Raw genomic sequence first — 11950 nt, forward strand, 5'->3', positions numbered from 1 at the left:
TTATTTCTACAAGTTCCATGGCCAGTAATATCAGTTTCCTATGACGCTGTCAAGACTTGGTATCTTCTTGAACAGCAGAATCAGCATTTCCACCACAAATTTTCATAATATTATTACAGCATCTACTAAATTGAAGCGTGCTAAAAGTGGCTCCACGACTAACACCAGTTGTTGCAGTAACAACTGGTGTTTGTCAAACAGATTGGATGAAGAGGGTTGGACATGAGGTTAGAAAGATTTTCCATGATGTTACCAGCACTGTTTACCTATAAAATCTAAACGGAGGAGCCATTGGCATCTGTTAAGGCATTTTATTATTGTTTCTTGTAAATCAGGGAGAATCAAGCTCAAGACTTGTTGATTAGTCTAGTTCTAAGCACTGTCTTTTAAGTGCATTGATTAATTAAAAATGAAAGTCAATCTTGTTTTTTTTTTTTTTTTCATAGAGCATTTACCTGATCTTTATGTTTTCATCTCATAATTGAAGGTTTCATCAAGTTTATGCATGCTGATGTTACAGCCAGATTAGCAGGGGTGATTATGCATAACAGAGAGGATCCTGTAATTCCAATAGGTGCCAGCAAATGGTCATCAGTTGACTACTCCCCATCCAAAGTCTAGTACCATAATATCTTTGAATTGTCATCCCTTCCCTTGGCCACTTCTATGTCATCCTCTGACGCTAAACCAAGGAAGCCTGCACTTTTGCTGATTAGTAACATCAATTCTCGAAACAGAACATCTTGTTCTCACCAGTATTTCATCAGTGAGAAAACGAGAATTACATCATCAGTATAATTTCCTACCCGATTCATTTCCTTCTATGGCTATGGATCGATGACATTTGTAATGTTTTGAAATAAATGAGTTGGAAAATACAATAAAGCCCTTGAAGGCTTAAAAGTTGGAATAAATGAATGAGGGGTATAGTTGTAATTGGACAAATAGTTGATATATATATAAATAGGAAGTCAAAAAAAAAAAAAAAAAAAAAAAGAGGAAAGAGTGATCTGAAATTAGAGAGCAGAACCGTGAGAGAGAAGAGAGAAAGATGAAGAAGAGAAAAGAAGGGAAAATAAGGGAAAAAGGAAGGGATTTGGAGGAAATAAGTGGAAAAGGTAAGATTTAGGTTGTTTAATATGTATAATATGTTCATTAAGCTTTAATTTAAGTTTTGATGAATGTTAGGGTTTTTGAGAATTTGTGTTTTTGGTTTAAATTGATGAATTAAATTGAAGGTTAGGGGTTGATTGTTGTGGGTAATTGATTATTAAGTTGATTATGGAAGATTGTGATGATTTTGAGTTATAGTTTTGTTTGAATGGTGAATTTGTGTTAGAAATCAGGGGATAACAGTAGGTGATCTGTTGAAATTCTGGGTTTGAGGTTGAAGATGACGAAAATTCAATTTGGTCCCTCAATTTCCGAAAATTACAGTTTAGTCCCCGAACTTTGGAAAATTACAAATTGGTCCCTGGAGCATATTCCGAGATTCTGAACAGAATAACATATGAATTATGGACATAATTACTGTATAGATAAGAGAATTTAACACTTTCAATTTAGTCCTCCAATTTGACAAAAAGTACGATTTGACCCTAAAATTTTGGTAAAATTCCAGAATGATCCCTGAAGCATAATGATACATCCTGGACAGAATTGAGGATTAATTAAGGTCAGAATTTCAGTATATTCATGGATTTATGACAAATTTCAGTTTGGTCCTCCATTTGATAAAAGTTACAATTTGGCCCTAAAAATATGGAAAAAATTACAGATTAGTCCCTAGCTGCAATATTAGCTTTTGCAGATTAGTTTGATGAATAATTAAGGGTTATTTAGTGAATTATTACCAATTTTATTAGTTGTTTTTATTATGGATTAGATTTCGGGAAAACCGTTAGATTTTGGGTTTTTGAGAAAATTACCTAGTTAGTTCAAAACCATATAGGGTTACGGTATACACCCTTAGTTAAGTGTATTAAATAGATTTAAATGTTCTTTCGAGTCGTTTTTGAATATGTCTCCTTCGTATTCAGATAATCATGATATTCTACCGGCAGGACGTCAGTAGAATTTCCTTCGGTTTCAGCTTGTGTGTGTTGTTTGCTTTGAGTCAGGTGAGTGGATAATTTTCCATATGCATGAGAAATATTATAAATATTTGATTTGTTAATATGAATTGGATCATGCTTCTTGATAATATATATTGATTATTATCCTTGTTATGATAAAGCATGATCAATTATTGAATCTGAATTCTTGATATGAACCAGTATGTATTTTGAAGTGAATTCTGAATTGATAGCTCCTCATTTGAGTGATGTCATGAGTTGAGCTTTGAGATATGAATATGTTTGTTTGATTATGATTATGAACCTACGGTATGTTAGTCAGAATACCCATGCTAACAGGGTAGTGTTAGTCTTTGTGCACATCGTATCTGAACCCTAGTTGGTCGGGGGAGACACCAACCTGTGTGGACTGATCATCCCACAGTACGGAGCCTCATGCTCATTGCATTTTGATTTTCTGACGAGTTCTACCATATGATATTCTTGTTATGGCCTATTTGATAAACCTTCGTATAAGAACTAAAGCCATACTTGTGTATATATTTCTCATTGCTATATTACCTCGTGTGTGTATATTGAACGTTATCTACTCACTGAGTTGTTGAACTCACCCTCTCATTATTTATCCTTTCAGGCTTATAGCTTGATAGCAGGTTACTTTTGTTGAACCTTCCGAACCTGCCTTTTGGTTGTATTTGTACCTTCCTTTTGTGTCAAGTTAGTGCTCCAAAACTATGAAATTATATTAACTCTTGTATTAAGACAATCGAATTATGTTATGAAATTAATTTGTTGTTAATGCTGTGCTAAACTCTGATTGAGTTGTTCAAAAGATTGTATGTAAGTTTGGGTTCGCATAGGTTTGGAACCTTGGAGGGGAACCTTGCCTATGTGCCGGTCATGGATCCGGGATTCGGGTCGTGACAAACTTGGTATCAGAGCTTTAGGTTAAAGAAACAATAATATAATTAATTTCATAATAAGTGGAGCATTAGGATCCGTATTGTCTTGTTTGTTGTTTTTGAAATTTTAAATTCTCATCAAGTATGTCTTCTTCCTTGTGATAGATATGCTATCCTAAAATTCTGTGATAATCATCATGCTATTGTTCCAGCATGACTTAAGTGCTCTCACTTTTATTTTAGGAAATGTCGAGGAATAGACGAACAACTTATACTATTAGAGTAAATGATAATAAAGATGATGTCCATATTGTGAAGTTTAGAAATGCAAGGTATAGGAGGTAGGGCAGTACATCCGCACCTCAACATATTCTTATGGTTTGCTCTTTTGAAGCAAAAGTTTTGTTTGATACGGGTGCAACTCATTCGTTTGTGTCCCCATATTTTGCCATGAGGTTAGATAAACAACCAACCTTGTTAAAATCCCCCATTTCAGTCTCCACTCCCTTAGATGAGTTAATATTAGTAAAGTATGTGTACCTGGATTTTGAAATTGAGATTGGAGATAAGATCTTTATGGGAGACTTAAATGTCTTAGATATGGTTGATTGTGATGTGATTTTAGGAATGGATTGGTTGGCGAAGCATAGGGCTTCAGTAAATTGTTGGGGTAAGAAAATAATGTTTGATCTAGATCAAGAAGTTGGGTTGGTATTTCAAGGAGATAAGATTGGGTCTCCATCAATTATGTTGTCGGCTATCTCGAGGAAAATGGCCCGAAAAGGGGTACAGTGCTACCTAGCATATATAGTGGATGTAGAGAAAGAAGTTCCCCAGTTAGAGGAAGTCCTATAGTAAGAGAGTTTATCGATGTATTTCCCGATGACTTACCTGGATTGCCTCCATATAGGGAGATTGAGTTCTGTATTGATTTGGTTCCGGGCACTGAACCAATATCAATGGCACCATATAGAATGGCTCCAGCAGAATTGAGGGAGTTAAAGGAGCAGCTGCAGGATTTATTGGATAAAAAAGTTCATTCGACCAAGTGTGTCCCCTTGGGGAGCTCCGGTGTTGTTTGTGAAGAAGAAAGATGGGTCATTGAGGTTGTGTATAGATTATAGGAAATTGAATCGGGTGACAGTTCGAAATAGATACCCACTCCCTCGTATAGATGATTTGTTTGATCAGTTACAGGGAGCTCAATTCTTTTCTAAGATCGATCTTCGATCTGGGTATCATCAGTTGAGGATTAGGAGGCAGACATTTCAAATACAGCTTTTTAGAACTCGGTATGGTCATTATGAGTTCTTAGTGATGTCTTTTGGGTTGACGAATGCACCAACAACTTTTATGGACTTGATGAATAGAGTGTTTGGCCAATTTATTGATCGATTTGTGATAGTTTTTATTGATGATATTTTGGTGTATTCGAGGTCTAGAGAGGAGCATGAGCAGCATTTGAGAATGGTGCTTCAAACTCTACGAGATCATCAGTTGTATGGCAAGTTCTCAAAGAGTGAGTTTTGGTTGGAGAGTGTAGCATTTCTTGGGCATGTAGTGTCAAGGAATGGGATTGAGGTTGATCCTCAAAAGATTGAGGCAGTTAAGCAGTGGCTTAGGCCTACTTCAGCGACAGAGATTAGAAGTTTCTTAGGTTTGGCCGGCTACTATCGGAGGTTTGTGGAGAACTTTTCATGGATTTCTGCACCATTGACTAAGTTAACGCAGAAAAATGTTAAGTTTCAGTGGTCTGAAGCTTGTGAGAAAAGTTTCTTAGAGTTGAAGGAGAGATTGACTACAGCGCTTATTCTAGCAGTACCATCAGGTTCTGGTGGTTACACAGTGTATTGTGATGCTTCGAGAGTGGGGTTAGGATGTGTTCTAATGCAACATGGCAAGGTTATTGCCTATGCTTCACGGCAACTGAAGAAACATGAACAGAACTATCCTACACATGATTTAGAGATGGCGGCTGTAATTTTTGCTTTGAAGATTTGGAGGCACTACTTGTATGGTGAAACTTGTGAGATCTTTACAGATCACAAGAGTTTGAAATACATCTTTCAGCAGAGGGATCTAAACCTGAGGCAGAGAAGATGGATGGAACTACTGAAAGATTATGATTGTACCATACAGTACCACCCGGGTAGGGCAAATATAGTTGCCGATGCTTTGAGTAGAAAATCATCAGGGAGCTTAGCTCATATTCATGAGGTACGAAGACCTCTGATTAGGGAGCTGCATGAGTTAGTGGATGAAGGAGTCAGATTTGATCTTAGGTTAAGTCAGATTTGTTTGATAAGATAGAAGCAGCTCAGAAGAAAGATGATTCACTACTCAGGATTAGAAATGAGGTTGAGCAGGGTAAGGCTGCAGGTTTTGTGATAGGTGATGATGATGTGCTGAGGTATATGGATAGGCTTTGTGTACCTGATGTTGATGATCTGAGGAGAGAATTGATGATAGAGGCACATCAGACAGTTTACACAATGCATCCAGGTTCCACCAAGATGTATAAAGACCTTAAGGTGTGTTATTGGTGGAATAGGATGAAGGCTGATGTAGCAGATTTTGTTTTCTAGGTGTTTGACCTGTCAGAGGGTAAAGGGTGAACACCAGAAACCTCCTGGATTGTTGCAACCATTGTTGATTCCAGAATGGAAGTGGGAGAGGATCACAATGGACTTTGTGACAGGATTGCCTAGGAGTCAAGAGGGTTATGATTCGATATGGGTGATTGTTGACAGGTTGACAAAATCAGCCCATTTTCTGCCAGTTAAGATTACTTATGGATATGCAAAGTTGGCGGAATTGTTTATTAGTGAGATTGTACGGTTGCAAGGAGTGCCAATCTCGATAGTGTCTGATAGAGGTCCACAGTTTACATCACGGTTTTGGGTGAAATTTCAAGAAGCTATGGGTACTAAAGTGCAGTTGAGTACAGCTTTCCACCCTCAGACAGATGGTCAGTCTGAGAGGACTATTCAGACCTTGGAGGATATGTTAAGGGCTTGTGTTATGGATTTTGGAGTTGGTTGGAGTAAGTTCCTACCATTAGTGGAATTTGCTTACAACAACAGTTATCAGGCTAGTATAGAGATGGCACCTTATGAGGCTTTGTATGGTCGGAAGTGTAGATCACCAGTTTGTTGGTTTGAGGTTGGTGAGAAGAGGCTAATAGGACCGGAGTTGATTCAGATTACCTCAGAGAAGATAGAGGTAATTAGAAAGAAGCTTCAAACAACTCAGAGTAGACAGAAAAGTTACGCGGATAAAAGAAGGCGTGACTTAGAGTTTTCAGTGGGTGATTGTGTGTTCTTAAAAGTATCACCTACAAAAGGAGTATTCAGGTTTGGGAAGAAAGACAAGTTGAGTCCTCGATTCATTGGACCGTATGAGATTCTGGAGAGAGTTGGGGTAGTTGCTTATAGGTTAGCATTACCACCAAACTTGTCTGCTATTCATCCGGTATTTTATGTTTCCATGTTAAGAAAATATATGTCAGATCCATCACATGTATTAGAGGTTCATCCCATTGACTTGAGGGATGATATGGTTTATGAGGTGCAACCGGAAGCTATAGTCGACCGACAAGTGAGGAAGCTTAGGTCAAAGGACATAGCTTCAGTGAAAGTGAAATGGAAAGGCCATTCACGTGAGGAAGCGACATGGGAGCTCGAGGACAAGATGCGTGAGGAGTATCCTCATCTTTTCGATAATCTTGGTAAGTATTCAATCTTTTCTATTAAGTTTCGAGGACGAAACTTTTATAAGGTGGGGAGATTGTAATGTTTTGAAATAAATGAGTTGGAAAATACAATAAAGCCCTTGAAGGCTTAAAAGTTGGAATAAATGAATGAGGGGTATAGTTGTAATTGGACAAATAGTTGATATATATAAATAGGAAGTAAAAAAAAAAAAAAGAGGAAAGAGTGATCTGAAATTAGAGAGCAGAACCGTGAGAGAGAAGAGAGAAAGAAGAAGAAGAGAATAGAAGGGAAAATAAGGGAACAAGGAAGGGATTTGGAGGAAATAAGTGGAAAATGTAAGATTTAGGTTGTTTAATATGTATAATATGTTCATTAAGCTTTAATTTAAGTTTTGATGAATGTTAGGGTTTGAGAATTTGTGTTTTGGTTTAAATTGATGAATTAAATTGAAGGTTAGGGGTTGATTGTTGTGGGTAATTGATTATTAAGTTGATTATGGAAGATTGTGATGATTTTGAGTTATAGTTTTGTTTGAATGGTGAATTTGTGTTAGAAATCAGGGGATAACAGTAGGTGATCTGTTGAAATTCTGGGTTTGAGGTTGAAGATGACGAAAATTCAATTTGGTCCCTCAATTTCCGAAAATTACAGTTTAGTCCCCGAACTTTGGAAAATTACAAATTGGTCCCTGGAGCATATTCCGAGATTCTGAACAGAATAACATATGAATTATGGACATAATTACTGTATAGATAAGAGAATTTAACACTTTCAATTTAGTCCTCCAATTTGACAAAAAGTACGATTTGACCCTAAAATTTTGGTAAAATTCCAGAATGATCCCTGAAGCATAATGATACATCCTGGACAGAATTGAGGATTAATTAAGGTCAGAATTTCAGTATATTCATGGATTTATGACAAATTTCAGTTTGGTCCTCCATTTGATAAAAGTTACAATTTGGCCCTAAAAATATGGAAAAATTACAGATTAGTCCCTAGCTGCAATATTAGCTTTTGCAGATTAGTTTGATGAATAATTAAGGGTTATTTAGTGAATTATTACCAATTTTATTAGTTGTTTTTATTATGGATTAGATTTCGGGAAAACCGTTAGATTTTGGGTTTTTGAGAAAATTACCTAGTTAGTTCAAAACCATATAGGGTTACGGTATACACCCTTAGTTAAGTGTATTAAATAGATTAAATGTTCTTTCGAGTCGTTTTTGAATATGTCTCCTTTGTATTCAGATAATCATGATATTCTACCGGCAGGACGTCAGTAGAATTTCCTTCGGTTTCAGCTTGTGTGTGTTGTTTGCTTTTGAGTCAGGTGAGTGGATAATTTTCCATATGCATGAGAAATATTATAAATATTTGATTTGTTAATATGAATTGGATCATGCTTCTTGATAATATATATTGATTATTATCCTTGTTATGATAAAGCATGATCAATTATTGAATCTGAATTCTTGATATGAACCAGTATGTATTTTGAAGTGAATTCTGAATTGATAGCTCCTCATTTGAGTGATGTCATGAGTTGAGCTTTGAGATATGAATATGTTTGTTTGATTATGATTATGAACCTACGGTATGTCAGTCAGAATACCCATGCTAACAGGGTAGTGTTAGTCTTTGTGCACATCGTATCTGAACCCTAGTTGGTCGGGGGAGACACCAACCTGTGTGGACTGATCATCCCACAGTACGGAGCCTCATGCTCATTGCATTTTGATTTTCTGACGAGTTCTACCATATGATATTCTTGTTATGGCCTATTTGATAAACCTTCGTATAAGAACTAAAGCCATACTTGTGTATATATTTCTCATTGCTATATTACCTCGTGTGTGTATATTGAACGTTATCTACTCACTGAGTTGTTGAACTCACCCTCTCATTATTTATCCTTTTCAGGCTTATAGCTTGATAGCAGGTTACTTTTGTTGAACCTTCCGAACCTGCCTTTTGGTTGTAATTTGTACCTTCCTTTGGTGTCAAGTTAGTGCTCCAAAACTATGAAATTATATTAACTCTTGTATTAAGACAATCGAATTATGTTATGAAATTAATTTGTTGTTAATGCTGTGCTAAACTCTGATTGAGTTGTTCAAAAGATTGTATGTAAGTTTGGGTTCGCATAGGTTTGGAACCTTGGAGGGGAACCTTGCCTATGTGCCGGTCATGGATCCGGGATTCGGGTCGTGACAACATTACTATCATTTCCTTTGGTAATGAAAACCATAAAGGATTTTCAGAAAGGAGAATCTGATTAAAGATTGGTTCCTGCAAAGAACTTTCAGAATGCCCTGAAGTGGCTTCTGGAGGATTGTCTGGCAGATGACTACTTGGTGTTCTACTTCTCAGGACATGCATTCAGAGTTCTAGCAACCTGATTTCAATGTCGATGCCTCAACTAGGAAAATCAGAATTCAGAGTTCTAGCTAAATGTTATCAAGAACACACCAGAAGATCTTCATAATGAAGATATTTATGATTTATAAAATAAGACAAACAAAGATAGTATGAAGTAGAATTGCAAGTACAAGGTAATGGTAACTAAAGGTTCATGTGGTCTCGCTCTTGTAATTTACAAGGCTAAGTAAAGAAAGAAAAGGCATGAACAACAATTTCACCAAAAGAAAATACGCGGGGAAGGAAATTACGATGAAATCCTTATACCCATAAATGCAATGCCAAAAAGTCCAATTGCTGTGATCTATTACAATCCCCAATGTCACCGTCATTCCAATGTTGATGCGTCCAATCCATTCAAGGATTCTTGGATCGCTTTTCAGTTGATTTCAATGTCAGGGATGTGAGCTATCTTAGACCAGTCCTTTCCTCTCTCTTTCTCATACCTTTTCTCCAAATATGGACAATCGTAGATCACTAGAGATATGAGAGAAGTGAGATATTGGATACTATCCGGCAATGAATTCAGCTCTGGACATCGATAAGCTTTTAAGAGCAGAAAGGTTATCTAATACCTTATTTGATAAAGATTGTAGATTTTGCGGTTAAAAAATTCGTAAATCCTCAAGGAGTGTATGATTTTGCAATAACCCATCGGGAAGCTCCCTCACGTTGGGAATCCATGAAATATGAAGAGAAGTGATAGAAACGAGATTCCGAACTGACATCAGCAATGAAACATTCCCTCCCTGGATATCTAATTTTTTGATAGAGGCTATAGTTGGTATTTCGTTCAACACAGGGCAATCAACTATGTTCAATTCTCGAAGGCGAGAAAAAGTACACGCAGCCCATTGCTCTAATCTCTCCATTGAATCGAAAGTCAGCGTCTCCAAAGATGGAAATGGATCTTGCTCATCTCCATACACATTGTTGTCAATACACTTCACACCATCCATTGCATGTAACTTAAGATTCTTGAGGAACTGCAATTTCCCGAATGGTGGAAGTTGTTCACAGTTATGACATGCTTTTAGCTCCATCTCCACTAGATTTGGTAGCATCAAGTTCAAGTTCATCATCCAATTATTTGGAAGTTTTGAACCACCATATCCAACTAACCTCAACTTCTTCAGATTTGAATGAGGCTGGAGCCCTTCAAGGACCTCCTCCTCATTATTTGGTAGGGAACGCATAATGTAAGCTCCATTCACTTGCCATGATAAAGTCAATGATAGAAGAGATGCCTTCAACTTCAAATTGGCAGTTCTGGCATCTGTTGAATTCTTAACATTATCAAGATCTGTGATACTCAATTCACCAGCAAGATTATTTAGCTTTTCCAGCTCCCCTATGAAACGACCATCCTCCTTGCCCACAATGAACAAGGTAAGTTTTCGCAGGCATATCAATTGCCCCATTCCACAAGGCATAAATCGAAGTGAATGGCAACCCGTGATGTCAAGATATACGAGACTTTTCATCTGCTTCATACCTTTCGGTAATTGGATGAGTTCTCTGCAATCTCTCAGATCTAGTGTCTGGAGGTTTTGGAGAGAGGTTATACATTCAGGCAGTGATATGATCCAGGAGCCTGACACATCTAGATACCTTAGATGTTTCAAATCACAAATTGACTTCGGCAATTTCTTCACCCGGACATTTCTTAAACTCAAGGCTCGATGTTTTTGACTAGAAGAATACATATTAAGGCTCTTTCCCCAGCGCTTTTGAATCCAATCATAATCCACCAAAAGACATGAGCGTAGTGAATGGACATTGGGAAGTTTTTCTTCCGGAGAATCTACTCGTCTGTGGTTAAAAGCTACATGACGAACAGTTTTAGGAATTTCCAACTCCTCATGGCCTTCGGTGTTATAGCATTCTTGTACTGCTATGGATTGTGCAAGATCATGCATAAGATCATGCATTTTACATGTTATGTTGCCAAATCCATCATCCTCAACCTCTTGCAGAAATGACCTTCCCACTAGTTCATTGAATATCTCAATACCCATGACATGCAAATCCATTTCTTTTCTGCAAGAAATAAAGCCATTTGCCATCCACAAAGCAACCAGCTCGTCCCTCCTCATCACGTGATCTTTTGGAAATATAGCGCAATACGCAAAGCATTGCTTCAAATGTGGTGATAGATTAGTGTAACTCAACCTCAAAGCAGGTAAGATCTTGCTTGCTTCTTCTCTTAGATCCCAAATCTCACTTTCTTTGACAGCTATCCACTGATCTTCATTATCTTTTAGCCGCATTAGGTTCCCGAGTGCCTTTATAGCTAAAGGAACACCACCACACTTCTTCACTATTGATACTCCAATGGCTTCCAGGTGTGCCCACTCCTCTTTCCTTCTCATCCAAAATGCAAGCCGTTGAAACAATAAAAATGGCTTCAATTGAGGGGTAATTTTAATTTTTTAATTTAAAAAACATAATGAATTAACTTTGTTGCCCTTTAAAACAAATATATTTTAACTGTGTTCTTAAGGTTACTCGTAATTTTCTTTTTTGGTCTTTTGGTAATCATTGGGTCAAGACAAGGGCGGGTCCTTTTCTACTTTTCAAATGCACAATTTATTTACTTAATTACCTCTTAATCAAGTTTTTTTAAACGAGGGTGAAAGGGCATATTTGTCTTTTTACTTCAGTTATTTTGTAATTATGGGTTAAAACAGGGGCAGTTTGATATTTAAAAAAATAATATTTAAATAAAAATTATTGTTGGTGCATTTTGTTCACGGGTCATCATGTTAAACCACTATACATGTTTTAGGTGGCACATCAAGAGGAGATAATGAAAATTGCCCATTCAAGAGTGTTAGAA

At 37.0% G+C, this 11950-nt stretch overlaps 1 protein-coding gene and 1 long non-coding RNA gene across 2 annotated transcripts; one reads left to right on the forward strand and one right to left on the reverse strand.

The window, feature by feature from the left end:
* The first annotated feature begins 1043 nt into the window (after positions 1 to 1043).
* On the forward strand, positions 1044 to 8749 carry LOC140954834 (uncharacterized). The gene is made up of 3 exons (XR_012168359.1): positions 1044 to 1118; positions 7942 to 8023; positions 8614 to 8749. It is a non-coding gene; the product is annotated as an uncharacterized lncRNA (long non-coding RNA).
* A 967-nt stretch (positions 8750 to 9716) lies between these two features.
* On the reverse strand, positions 9717 to 11483 carry LOC118052518 (putative disease resistance protein RGA4). Its single transcript, XM_035063513.2, has one exon. The coding sequence runs from the start codon at positions 11481 to 11483 to the stop codon at positions 9717 to 9719; it is 1767 nt and encodes a 588-aa protein (XP_034919404.2).
* Between the last annotated feature and the right edge of the window lie 467 nt (positions 11484 to 11950).

This window comes from Populus alba, chromosome 17 (genome assembly GCF_005239225.2).
Source record: "Populus alba chromosome 17, ASM523922v2, whole genome shotgun sequence".
In the NCBI taxonomy this organism is placed as follows: domain Eukaryota; kingdom Viridiplantae; phylum Streptophyta; class Magnoliopsida; order Malpighiales; family Salicaceae; genus Populus; species Populus alba.